Source organism: Leptodactylus fuscus, chromosome 1 (assembly GCF_031893055.1).
Source record: "Leptodactylus fuscus isolate aLepFus1 chromosome 1, aLepFus1.hap2, whole genome shotgun sequence".
Taxonomy (NCBI): domain Eukaryota; kingdom Metazoa; phylum Chordata; class Amphibia; order Anura; family Leptodactylidae; genus Leptodactylus; species Leptodactylus fuscus.
The window spans coordinates 144,897,756-144,912,396 of NC_134265.1; the positions used below are offsets into that span (position 1 = coordinate 144,897,756).

General features: G+C 41.3%; 1 protein-coding gene across 1 annotated transcript in view; it reads left to right on the forward strand.

Moving 5' to 3' along the window:
- The first annotated feature begins 3,508 nt into the window (after positions 1 to 3,508).
- SLC28A3 (solute carrier family 28 member 3) overlaps positions 3,509 to 14,641 on the forward strand; it is a 64,409-nt gene continuing 53,276 nt past the window's right edge. Inside the window, exons 1-4 of the mRNA XM_075276729.1 lie at positions 3,509 to 3,698; positions 5,770 to 5,822; positions 13,087 to 13,176; positions 13,762 to 13,817. Of these exons, the coding sequence (XP_075132830.1) occupies positions 3,509 to 3,698; positions 5,770 to 5,822; positions 13,087 to 13,176; positions 13,762 to 13,817 (389 nt within the window). The remainder of the gene's footprint in view (positions 3,699 to 5,769; positions 5,823 to 13,086; positions 13,177 to 13,761; positions 13,818 to 14,641) is intronic.

Here is a 14,641-nt window from a genome sequence, read left to right on the forward strand (position 1 = left end):
GATTAGAAAAAGGATTGATTATTTATCTACATATATAGATACATATAAGGATTGGTTCACATCAGGAGTCACATGCAGTGAAGACTTTCACCCAAACAAGCCCTGGGGCACCCCTGGACTGGACAGCAGTGGGGGACACCAGAGCACCAGGGACAGATGACTTTCTTTTTGCACTTGAGAAAGGGCCATTGTAAGGCCTGAAATGCGTTGTGCTGTGTGCTGTGCTGTATGATATCCAATAAATAATTTGAGTATGGATCTTGGTCTACCATCCTCTTCTGTACACCAGAGACCGCGGTTCTTCCACAATGGACCTCTGGTCCTTTTCTTCTGTCCACCACGATCCTTAGATACTGAAAAGTAAAAAGTAAGAATTGGGATGTGTAGAAAGGCATCCTTTAGATCTAGTATGTCCATATAATCTCCCTGTTGTGGAATAGATATGACTGACCATACAGTCTCTATCCGGAGTTTTCTCTTTATGATATATTGGTTTAGGTATCTCAAGTCAATAATCATTCTCCAGTCCCTTGAAGGTTTTGTTGCCAGGATGACTGGTGAATAAACCGCAGACCCTTCATAATTAATTGGAACCTCTTCCAAAACGTGCATTTTTATGCATTCTTTACCAACCTCTGTAACGCCTGCTGGCGGACGGCATAAAGACAGTGGTCTGAATAAATCTCTCCTGGGGAGGCACAGAGAACTCTATGTTGTACTCAGATGGAATTATTTCCAGGACTCAAGGGTCTGATATGTTCTTCTTGCAGGATTTTAGAAAAAAGAAGAGACAACTACTGACTGGAATCTCACACACTGGAAGAGGAGAGTAAGGGCTCGTTCACACGGTGTAACGTCCCGCGAGATTTGGCACATGTACGCCGCGTGACCCTTTGCGTGCCGTACATTTCAATGGGAGCGGGGATCGTATGCGCCGCGCTAGTTTGCGGCCGTGAATAAACGCACGGCCGCAAACTAGCGCAGCGCATACGATCCCCGCTCCCATTGAAATGAATGGGAGCGTGTACGGCACGCAAAGGGTCACGCGGCGTACACGTGCCAAATCTCGCGGGATGTTACACCGTGTGAACGAGCCCTAATAGTCAGAATTCTGGTTTTCTAGTCTTCTTCTCACCTCTGGAGTTACTATATTCAGGATTTCTCCTTTTGAAACCTGGGATTTCCCTGATATTGACCTCTAGATTGTTGAGGTCTCTGTGAAGATTGTACCGTATGGCATTGTTCATCAGATCCCCGAAATGACTGCAGAAGGGATTTACCTTTCTTGTCTACCAGACCTTCCATAATCTTATCAGGCTCTTGACCAAATAATTTTCCAGTCTTGTAAGACAAACCACATATATTAAATTTAGAGGCATTGTCAGCAATACAGGGTTTAAGCCATAAGGATCCGTGTGAGGCAGTGGTGAGTGCCATGACCTTCGTAGTCAATTTTACCTGATGTAGTGAAGCCTCAAAGATGTTTTTCATTGAGGCCAGCAGATTGTGAGCTAGTTCACATGGGGAAAAATGGTCAGGATTTTGACGTGGAATCTGCATCAGAATCCTGCTAAAAAATCCGCCTCCCATTGAAATCAATGGGAGCAGGTCATTTCTTTTTTCCGCGAGCGGTTTGTTTCCACTCGTGGTAAAAAAAAAGAGAGCTGCCATTTCTTCAGGTGGATTCTGCAGCTGATTTAGCCGTGGACATCCTCCTTGCGATACCACCCTCTGGACTAGGCCCATTAATTTGCAATGCACCGGCATCCCGTCGCGACGGAATGTGTACATGCAAAATCCCGTGTGAACTAGCCCTATTACTGGAATCAATATCTCTTTTAAGAGAAAAGAGATCATGACATAGCATCCTGATGACACCCAACTATACACATCTTCCCGTGACATCACCCCTGCACTCATACAGAACACCAGTGACTGTCTCTCTGCTGTCTCTAATATCATGTCCTCGCTCTATCTGAAACTAAATCTCTCTAAGACTGAACTACTACTGTTTCCACCATCTAATAGATCTGTCCCTGATATATCCATTGCAGTCTCAGGCCTTACTATAACTCCTAGGCAGTATGCCCGCTGCCTCGGGGTCATGTTTGATGTAGACCTTTCCTTCACCCCTCATATCGAATCACTCGCAAGTTCATGTCACCTCCACCTCAAAAACATCTCCAGAATACGCCCTTTCCTTACCAGACATACACTAAAGACACTTATTGTCTCTCTGATTCATTCTTGCCTTGACTACTGTAACTCCTTACTAATCGGTCTTCCCCTTACTAAACTCTTCCCTCTACAATCTATTCTGAATGCAACGGCCAGGCTTATCTATCAGGCTAGACGCTATAGTGATGCCTCTGGTCTGTGCCAGTCGCTACATTGGCTGCCTATTCATTATAGAATAAAATATAAAGTTATCACTCTCATCCACAAGGCTCTCCATAATGCCGCACCTCCATACAATTCCTCCCTCATCTCAGTCTACCGCCCAACCCGTGTTCTCCATTCACTCAATGACCTAACACTTACATCCTCTATTATCAGAACCTCCCACACTCGTATACAAGACTTCTCCCGAGCTGCACCACTTCTCTGGAATGCTCTACCCCGGACAATCAGATTAACTCCCAATTTCTACAGCTTTAAGCGCAAACTAAAGACACATCTCTTCAGACAGGCATATCACAATCCCTAATGTCAACCCTTCCGTACTACAATTAGAATCCCTAAATTTCAACCCTCCTCTGTCCCCGCTCCCACACTACCCCACTTGATATGGTGCATTTTCAGCCTAACTTATCTGTTCAAGCTCCATCCACATGTTAAAGGTCACCACTAGTGACGGCTCATACAGTATTATTTGTGTAATGACAGTAACCTCTATTACAGAATTGTCTGAATACTGTATAAGCAATGCCACCCCTGCTACCTCTTGTGTCACCCCCTCTACCTCATAGATTGTAAGCTCTCTTGAGCAGGGCCCTCAGTCCCATTGTGTGAAATGAAGTTCTTTGTTATGTATCTGTCTGTATCTGAACCCTACAAATTGTACAGCGCTGCGGAATATGTTGGCGCTATATAAATAAAATGTATTATTATTATTATTATTAATATTATCCTAGCCACCTTGATGGATGCAATGCCCACATTGCACTGGGCTAAGGAAGCAGAATAAGCTCTTTTCAGGGAACACTCAGCTTGTCTGTCCATGGAATACACCTAGAAAGTTTGTTTACTGCCATATTAACCTTAGGCAGTGGACCCCAATTCCTATATTGAGAACAAGGTTTTAAATCTTCTGGACAAGACAAAGGCTTTTTCCTGGGTGCTTTCACTCAGTGGACACGGCATTCTGCAGCATGTCATCCACTTGGTCATGGATTTTGAGGTTTTCCTGTGTGGATTTTCTGTGGACGAACAGGCGCTCGTGTAAGAGGCCACAAGAAAATGGCCGATAGACAAATGTAGTTGGCACTTTTGGCTGAAGTTGCGGCCAATGACCTGGCGAAGAGGCGAACCGGAGAAGAAGACAGAAGTGTTGCTGGAGAGTTTTCGGAGAGCACAGGAGACACCCCTTGTGCTGTTTGAGCACAGCAGAACATCTCCAGTGCTGTCTGATAACTCATTTACATATAGAAGAAAGAAGAAATTCCTCAGGAACGATGGTATGGATCACAAAAATAAAAGTAAGAGAAAAAATAGCCTTTCTTAATGCTATTCTGATGTGTACTTAGTTTAAAAAGGGATTCTAATTATAGAATCTCATTAAATACCCACACATGCGCTAAAAAAAATATAGAAGTATAATAAATATAAAGGTATACTCACCTACCCTTGATGGATAAAGGAAACCCTCAACTTCTTCACTCTGCACTGTATGCGCCATGTCCACGCATAAGAGGGTTGCATCTCAGCACAGGAGGTGCGATGCTATGACCTCACGCTCACCTGTTCCGAAAAGCAGACATCTTCTGTCTGTGGTCTCGGTACCTTGTAATCCGCAGGCCTGAAGTGGCTTGCTGTTTACAAGGCAGAGAGTCAGTTACACATTATTTTTGAAGTAGATTGTGTCCTGCAGAGGCCGATGTAGTTAAAAGTAAAGAATGTATTAATGGCAACTCCAGGGTGGGGATTCCCCCTCTGCCCCCTTCCCCACTAGGTACACCTTTGCGTACGTTTGGTATCCAGATTTTTGTGTACACCATACATACCCACTCATTTCAATATTCAGACACCTTAAGCACATCCTTTTCTCACTGATACTGATGCATTGTGGATGCATCAGACCAATGACAGTTTAATGGCCTGTGAAACAAAAACAGATGACATCCATGTGTCATCCTTTTTTCACAGACCCAAAGACATATAAAATGAAAAAAATGAAACAATAAAAAAGTACTTGTTTTTGACATATGTGAAAAGTGGATCATCCAGGGACAGTCAAACACCTGTAAATGAGCAGTGTGGGGTGTTGTCCTTTAATAGCAGAGACCTCGCACCTCTTCCATTTCTATCTTTTTTTATTATTATTCTGGTTGCCCACAAACATGTAGTATTCCCACATTTTGTGACAAAAAGATGAAAGAAATAAGCAGCATGCTGGTTCAGTGGTTAGCACTGCATCCTTGCAGTGCTTGAGACCTAGGTTTGAATCCAATCAAATGACAACATCTGTAAGGAGTTTATGTTCTCCCTATGTTTGCCTGGGTTTCCTCCCACACTCCAAAGACTTACTTATAGGGATTAGGAAACAAAAAAAATGAAATCTACATCTCTAATAATAATAAATTTCATTTATATACATATAACGCAGCACTGTACAATTTGTAGGGTTCAAATACAGACAGAAAGATACATTACAAAGAAAATCATTTCACACAATGGGACTGAGGGCCCTGCTCGCAAGAGCTTACAATCTATGAGGTAGAGGGGGTGACACAAGAGGTAGCAGGGGCGGCATTGCTTATGCAGAGGTAAAACACTTTTGTAATAGAGGTTACTTTCATTACACAAACATAAAACTTTATGAGCCGTCAATAGTCGTGTCCTTTAACATGTGGATGGAGCTTGGACTTATAAAGTTAGCATAAGATGACATCATATCATATGGGGAAATGTAAGAGCGGGGACAGAGGAGGGTTAAGGGTTTACGTTAGAAATTGTGATAGGCTTGTCTGAAAAGATGCGTCTTTAGTTTGCGTTTGAAATTGTAAAAGTTGGAAGTTAATCTGATTGTCCAGGGTAGAGCATTCCAGAGAAGTGGTGCAACTCGGGAGAAGTCTTGTATATGAGCGTGGGAGGTTCTGATAATAGAGGATGTAAGTGTTAGGTCATTGAGTGAGCGGAGAACACGGGTTGGGTGGTAGACAGAGATGAGGGAGGAAATGTATGGAGGTGCGGCATTATAGAGAGCCTTGTGGATGAGAGTGATAACTTTATATTTTATTCTATAATGAATCTCTACTCTTTATTTAACATTGCCTCTATGTACACAGATGGCCATTGAATTGCATTCATTTTCAAAATTTTAAATGACCCCTACAGAGAGTGATTTGTCTGATCAAATCATTATACCAACACTAAAATTTATGAGAAATCAACCCTAAACATGGTTTTGCAATTCATTCCACACCTTGTATTGCATTATAGCCGAGTTCTTTCTTGGGCTGTATTAGACATATAGAAATGTCATTAGATAATTCTTTTACTGAAACGGGAAGTCGTATATCTGGATCATCATGTTTGTCTTTTCGGCAGTTTCAGTAGCAATGAAACTCCCTGCTTGCTTCATATACTGTCTGAACCAGATTGTAAGATGGGTATAGTCAGCCTAAATAATAACTTGTTTTTATAGCTATTTGGCTTTAATTCAGAAAGTTGGTTCATTAGCATTAAATAAGTGCGTATAACTAGAGCTGAGAATTTCCTCGTATGAGAGTCTCTTATTATCCTATCCTACTAATATTATAAATGTGAAACTTTGTGTGTTTGGATGTTTGTGTGTTTGTTCCTCAAAACTTGGCAAATAGATAGTTTGTAACCTCGATTAAAACTTACCGTATTTTTTGGACCATAATACGCACTAAGGTTTTAGAGGAGGAAAATAGGGGAAAAAAATTTTGAAGCAAAAAAATTTGTAAAATATTTAATAACATAATAATATAATGTTTCACCAATGTAAATAGAACCGGGGGTTTTCAGACACGGATACCAAATGTGTACGTGTTTCAACAGTAATGTTTTTGTTTTATATGTATTCTAAGGATATGGGGGTGATTTGAAATATATATAGACTAGTATTGTAGAGATGCAAGGAGTAGGCAGGGCTTGGTGCAGCTGGAGAGTGTGGGCGGGGAGCAGGCAAACCATCGACGGCAGCAATTTGCTGAATATAGGCGGATCATCAATGCCAACAACACGCAGACGAAGTCGCGGGAAGAGGCTAGTACAAGATAAATCACATAATTCTCATAACAATTCAATTTGGAACTAATGTTTGGACCCATTTACCCAATTCCCTCCTAAGATTGATATTACAAGTTATTGAAGATTGGCTAGGCTTCAAACATTTTGGCTAAAAATATCCCACTATTCTGTGTATATATATAGTCCCATCTAGATCTATGTGTCACAATGACTACAAGAAAAACTCTGTGCGTAGGTCAATCTAATTTGTTACTAGCTTCTATCAGTTCCCTACAATTTGCTAATATGCATTTGATAGATTAGCAAGAAGCAATGTACAGATGGAAGAGAAAGTAACTGTAATAGGAGACTACAGAGACTGTGTAGTCTGCAACCTTGGAGACATATGGGAGCAAAGCAGCTCTGGTTTAAGATGGTAGAATATTTATAAATTTCATTAATGTGTTTATTTAAGATACATTGGAGCCAGTGGCGACTTTAGGGGACTCGGTGGGCCCTTGCGGCTTCTTTTTAAAATAAATAAATAAATAAATAGGCCATTACCTGCTGGAGAAACGGGCCTTGTTTACTTATCGATCCCCTCTCCTGCCCACGGCCACCTACATTTCCCTTTTAGTTCACTAGGGGGCCTCGTGATTATCATATCATGTCGCTGATGCTGAACAGATGTCGCTGACAGGGATGTGTTATGGAATGCACAGGGCACCCTGGAGGGCTGAAGGGAAGCATAAACTGCCTTGGGCAGGAGCCGCGGTACTTGGGATTTGTTGGACACACCTTGGGAGAGCCACCCAGAGTAGGTGAAAAAATAAAAAAACAATCCTACTCAACACTCCTGGGCTCTGGGGCGGGTCTTTTTATGGTCTCTTCAATGATGTCACAGATGTCACATGGGTCAGGGTGGTCACAACCCCAGTAAGAAGCACAGGAAGACAGCAAGGACTCATGCAGGAGAGGTGAGTAAAACTGTAAGGGACCTATAGGGCATTATACTATGTAAAGGACCACTATAAGACATTCTATTTTGTGAAGGGGCCACTATGAGACATTATACTATGAGAAGGGGCCGCTATGGGACATTATACTGTGTGGAGGGACCACTATGGGATATTATACTGTATGGAGGAGCCGCTATGAAACATTATACTGTGAGAAGGGGCTACTGTGGAACATCATACTGTATGAAGAGGCCACTATGGGACATCAAACTGTCTGCAAGGGCCATTGTGGGACATTATAGTGTGTGTAATTGGGATGTTATACCATGGAGGGACCAGGAAATAGGGCATTATGTTGTTTGGATATGAAAGAGGCAGGCCATGTCAAAAGTTTGCTATGGGGTCTAGACTTTTCTAGTTACGCCCCTGACGGAAGTCATAAACTATTTAACTGAAAAGGTTGACCAGTGTATAGATTGTATTCATACATGGCAGTTCTGTCATGTTTTGTTTATTTATTGCAGCCATAATGCAGGAACACTTTGTCATATTGCAATTAAAGAGGACCTTTTACATCCTCATCAATGCCTAGTATTATATACCACTGAATTCAGCCCACTGTCATCTTTCCTGTTATGTGCCCTGGTCCTGGAGATATCAGTGCCGTTAATTTCAGGATGATGTCTCCCCACTGTCAGAAGGGTGGGCCTTACAGCCTATTGTCATCACATTACTTTTATGTAGACTTGCACTGTCGGGGGCATTCCTCACAGCCCAGCAATGATGCTAGGCTGTAAGGCCCACCCTTCTGACAGTGGGGAGATATCAGTCCTGAAATTAACGGCACTGATATCTCGAGCACCGGGGGCATACTGGGAAAGCCGACAGTGGACTGAATTCCATGCACTGTTACCTTTCTGCTGGTATATAATACCGCACATCGATGAGGATGTGAAAAGTCCTCTTTTATTACAATGTAACCTGTTACTGCATCATGGCTGCATATTGAGTGACCTTTCAGCACAATGATCGGTGACCACGTGTGCCATGTGTGAATATACTCTAACACTGATTTTTTGCAGTGTATCTTTTGATGAATGCAAGTTGATGCAAACTGATTTCTGTGTAATAAACTTGTCAGAAATTTGTTGTTTAGATATCAAAATTATCTATCTATTGAGAGACTGATTGATACAATGCATGTGTCTCAAAACTAGGTCAACTTTTTCAGCCAACTGCTTGACTCCCATCAGGGGCATAACTAGCAAAGACTAGGCCCCAAAGCATACTTTTCTCCAACACACAAAGTAGTGCCCTTTTTCCTGGCCCCCACTCATTATAACGCACATTTACACACATTATAATGTCCCACAGTCGGCTTTCTACTGGTATATAACACCACACATCGATGAGGACATGAAGGGCTGTCTGTAAATTGAGGATAATATACGTTTTACTTGTAACAAAGTAACACTCGTTTCTTGCTTGGTTGTGTCAGTTATCACATAGCAATTTAGTATCTTGTCCAGTCATGTTATGTTATTTGTTAATAAATGCTTGTCCTAGTCTTACCTTAAATTGGTCCAATCCCATATAAACAACAAGGAAATATTAAGGGCTAACTGAAGGTGTTGACAAGATGCTCTGCATGAATCAACTTGTTAGATCTAATAGGTTCATGGGAATTAGACCAAACTGTGATGATGAATCAGGCTTAGCCATGTCAGTAAAGGAGTAACAATTATCTATATTAAAGGGTTAAACAAGTGGGTAACAACAACTTTACCTACACTAATAAACACTCCATTATTTTGCTTTTGTTGTTAGGCTTTTATTTTGTAACATTTCTATGTTGTATTTTGATTGGATGGATTGCATACCTAATGCTACAGTAGTTATGGGTGAAAGTCGTATTTGTTACAGTACAGTGGTCGCTCAAGTTACAATTTTAATTGGATCTAGGATGACCATTGTAAATTGAAACTGTAGCTCTAAAATACCAAAAATAGGGAAAATTAAGATTAAAATAGATAACTAATAAAGATATATCCTTATACATAATAGTCAGAAAGAACTGCTGGAAGCTGTAAATTACTTCCCATGATGGTGACAGGAGCCCTTTTAGGGTTCTGCGAAATACACATGGTGCACCCAAAAAATAACATAGAGACGCTCCCGGAAAAAAGAAGTGACACGCTCATTCTTTCGGGGGATTCGCCTCGCAACATCCGCCTGAAGACACTCCCTCCCGACTAGGCCCATTCATTTGGGCCTAATCCGGAGTGGAGTGCGTGACTGAATGCCGGTGCACTGCACCGGAATCCAGTCACAGCTACCTGTATTTTGGTCCAGAACCTGAGGCAGCCTCCGCCTCAGGTTCCGGACCAAAAAACCTGTGTGAACCCGGCCTTATGTTATAAGAGTATGAAATCTTAGAAGATAAAGACTCAGCATTTAGATGCAGAACCTTCACAAAGCAGTAATGTTGTTTTATCTTTTTAATGTGACAGTGTCACTTTCTCAAGTTTTTCACGTTGGCTGATGCTGGATGATAAATCTGGCATATCTTTAGACTGTCTATTCTACATTTATACCACCTTCTAGTTGGCTTACTTTTAGCCACAGTTTTACAAAAATAAATTTGGTATATTTTTTGCACATTGTGCACACATAAGCCAAATCCACTTTTTCAACGCATTGACATCCACGTGTCTAGCATGTCCAAACATTTATCCCAAACTAGACGTGACATTGTGCCAACAATGGACCACACTGCTACAAAGATGTGCCAAACATGTACCAAAATGCACCATATTTATACCAGTGTCTAGTTGTAACCACTATAATCGGTGTCACTATTTTTTCCTATTGGAATATAGAAAATAATAAAAGAGATTGACTTAAAACTTGTAGGCTGTGGTGTTCAATGTAACATAGTTTGCTGGAAAGTTAAATTAGGAGTGTTCTGTAGCAGACTATCTCTCTGCGTTACTTAGTCTTAGTTTAGGTAAGATTCAAGTATGGGGGTGAGGCATTTGGCAGTTCCCAAAATGGTATAAACATAAAGTACAGCTTGCCCCGCAAAAAAGATGGGCATCAGAATTCCTGAAAAAATAAATATTATTGCTATTTTTCAGTTTCGGATTTTTGTTAAGATGTTAAGACATAAGAAAAACTTCACAAATGTAGTATCAGTGCACTCATACCAAATTACAAAATATAGCTAATATATTCTTTTGACTGGGCAGCAATAAGACCTCATACAGCTCTATGTGCAGAAGAGTTATGACTTTTGGAAGGTAGAGATTAAAACATTAAAAATGAGAAAAAAAAGTACAAATTGCTGCATTGGTAAGCAGGTTAAAAGACTTAAAATCTAATTCTGAAGACACTTATCTACAGGTAGCAATGACTGAGGTTTTTGTTTTTTCTTTGCCAGCAGAATACAGCTGTGTGAGATGTAGTGCGTACTGCCTTATAGTAGTTTTACTCTTTGTAGTCATGTCAACCACTTCAAGGGTTACTCTGAAGTATAAGGAATACTCTATCTATGGTGAATATTTGTTCTGAAAATGGCTGTGCAGGATTAGAAAAGGCTGCTTTCTTCTTGTCTGGAAATGACATCACGTCTGTCACATGGCCATGCTGCCGCTCAGTCCCATTCATTTTAATGGGACTGAGCTATAGTATTGCCATGAAACTAAAAGATGTGAAGAAGGAAGCAGCAATGATTTTTAATCCTGCATAATCCCTTTAAATGTAATTCTGTTTTTCTTTAGACATGTAGGCAGCAGGCAGGTTATTTGGATAGAATTCTTACTATTGCAGCTGCTGCACCCCTCTTCCTTTTACGTCAATTTAGCCTAGTTGCCAGGTCTTATCTACAATAGAATCATTATCAGATACAGTAATTTCACCATCTTCCCAACTTTTTTGACTCATCATAGCAATAAGGTTTTTCTACAACCTCACTATTCCCAACAGATTTCCCCCTAGTTGCCACTATCAGCATCACTACCATTAGTACACCCCCTTCCACTACTACCTCCATCACCAGCAACAGTCAAGTCTTCTACCTCTGTCTCCCCTAAACCCAAAAAACACTGTTCTCATCCAACTCATAAAAAAGAGAAAGTCTTGGGCTACGGGAAGCATCTCTCTCAGCACATGCCACATGACTACTAGGGAATGGGGTCACTGAAGATGAAGAGGAAATAGATGACAATGCAGAAAGACAGCATGTTAAATTACATGTTATAAAGTAGGACGAGGAACACACTGACTCAACATTGGCAATTCACTGCTTTCATAAACTTTATTTTTATTCTCAGGAAGTACAACGCTCTGGCTACTGCTGGGGCTGCTAAGGCAGGAAGTAGTGTTGTTGTTACCACCCACATTTTTATTGTTAGTATTAGTACTTGCACTGTTGGGTGGCTTTATAGCAGCACAATTATTTCCTCCTACTACTTTAGCCTGTCCCTTGCCCTGTTTTTCCGGTCTTTTTAATTCATTACATATATAATAATGATTGTCAACAATTCTGAGACTGGAAATACAATTAGATTTAAACTTGAAAGGGTAATTTGGGCAATATTAGGCAAGAACAAACTGTGTGAGTCATCTTTTTTCAATTTTTTTTGCTGTGATACATCACTTTGTATGTATTGTTTAACAGGAGTAGGCAGTGCATAAAGGGTTGATTCATTCTTTATGTGTTCTGCATTCATAATGCACTTACCCAGCTCTAATTTTGAGGAAGGATCCATAGACTATAGAGAGTTGGGGAAACAGGAGAAGTGTAGATAGATTTCATCTGCTATCCATATGCATCATGTCATGTGCTTTAGTGGTTTGCGTATGTCATTCTGGGACTCCTAGGACTCTATTTAACACAGACTTAGGGAGCGTTCACACTACCGTCATTGTCCGACAGGTAGTGTCCGCTGCTGATGTCCATTCAAAATCTTGCACAGACATTAGCAGCAGACACTAGCTGTGTCCGTGACATTTTTTATTCATTTAAATGGCGATCGGGTGCGTTGTTTTGCACTCCGTGCCTGTCCTTAAGTGTCCATTCGTAAAGATGTCCGACTTTTCAAGCGGACAGAAAAAACCTACATGTTGGGTTTTGCTGTCTGCTCGAATATCGAATCATTATAGTCTATGGGGGGAAAATGCTCGTTTCAGGGGTAGGCAACATTCGATCAAATTATACTTACCAAGTCCACGAGTGAGGGTTTGGGCTGGATCCTCCGTGCAGTCTTCTCCTTGCAGCGTCCTCGCGGCGTCTTCCAGCTCTGAATTCACTCTGCCAGGCATCGGGCCTGGGCGGAGCCGACTGCGCATGCCCGCACTACAAGCAGACATGCGCAGTGGGCTCTGCCCAGGCCCAATGCCTGGCAGATTGAATGAAGAGCCGGAAGACGCCACGGGGAAGCTGCACGGAGAAGACTTCTAAAGGTAGGAGAAGAACCAGCGTTGATTGGCCGACTATATAGCATTCGGCCAATCAATGCTGGTACTGCATCGAACTTTTAGATTCGAACAGCGAGTGGTACTCGATCGAGTACGAGTATTTCGAATACCGTAATATTTGATCGAATACCTACTCGATCGAATACTACTCGCTCATCTCTACTTGTAACCATTTAGGCTTTGTTAATGATTGACTATTGGAATAATGAATGTATATGCTTATATTTTACAGAATGATGAATCTGCTGATAGAGATGAACCAAATACTAATGATCTTCAGAAAACGAAACATATTAATGGAGACTCTGTAATTATTACCCAGGTAAAAGAATGGTTAACATTCATTTCAATTCATTTTGTCTTCAACATATGATATAGATGTATCAAGATGTAATAATCTATACCAGGGGTGCCCAATACGTCGATTGCGATCTACTGGTAGATCGCAAAGGACATATGGGTCGATCGCGGGATGCAGGGATCCCCGGTGTCTGCTTGTTCACAGTGCAGACTGAGAGTCATCTCCGGACACTGGCAGGCGGGGCTGCCGCAGCCCCAGCCTGCCAGTGTCCAGAGATAACTCTCAGCCTGCACTGTGAAGAAGCAGACAGCGGGGATCCCTGGGCAGCCACAGAACGCCGCTGTCTCCTGCTGTCATGATCCGCCTGGCCCCGCCCACATACCCGACCCGCCTACAAGCCCGCCCGACCCCGCCCTAGTAGATCTTTTGCCTTGGTCAGCTAATAAAGTAGCTCACACGCTGAAAAAGTGTGAGCACCCCTGATCTAGACTGAAGATTGTATCAATTACAGTATAACAACCATAGATGTGCCATACCATATCTGCCAATACAATTGTCACTTTTTTCTTGTTTCTCTGACTTTTTTGATATTTTTTTTAATTTCAGCTGGATGATGTGGATTCATTTACTAAAAACGACAAAGGAACTTCTGGTCATATAAGGTATCTTGGCCATTCTGTTTCGCAACATTTAGCATACATTTTGGTAATGCTGTTTCACGTGACAGTTCTGAAAACACTGCAAACACTGTGATCATTGAGTGTCTGAACATGTGATGTTTACGTAGCAGGGAGGTTAACTTTGGATGTTTTTTCAGCTCATGCAGGTTGCCTATAACATGGCAAGTATAGATACTGGAAAATATCACTAATTATAACATTCACTGCAAATATAACAGCACATCACACATATGGATGTATGGATGGGCCTTGATAATGTTCCTTTTTCAAACAAGTGTGTCATTATACATTCTAAATACAATCTAATAAAGGATTGTGCAGAATTTATAGAAAGGCGTGGTGGATTACCTATTTTTATTTATGATATGCTGGATTTACTTGTGTATAGAATAAAAGTGCTTATTTGTAGCCCAATATTTTACAGTGCTTCACTATTGTGGTTGCACTCCATTCTCTGTTCAGTGAGTTTGGTTGATGTAATCTTTGTGAATAGAAGTCTGTAAAAAGTCTCATCATCATGTAAGAGGTTAAAGATATCTATCCATCCCTTCTGCGTGCTACTCTATTGTTTTATATTGTTGAATTCCCAGTTTGTCCGCTCCTTGGGAGGTGCAGCTGCGTTTGGATTGTGGATATTCTGTATTTGAAAATTCTATATTTCCTACACAGTCTAGCGTTGGCAGCTCAGATTGGACAGTGTCAGGCTGTGCAAAGACATACCACGAACTGGTAACACAACAGCTGCAGGCACTGTAGATGAAAAAGAGCATTATACTGTACGTAGAACTGATACATAAAAGCAAGCA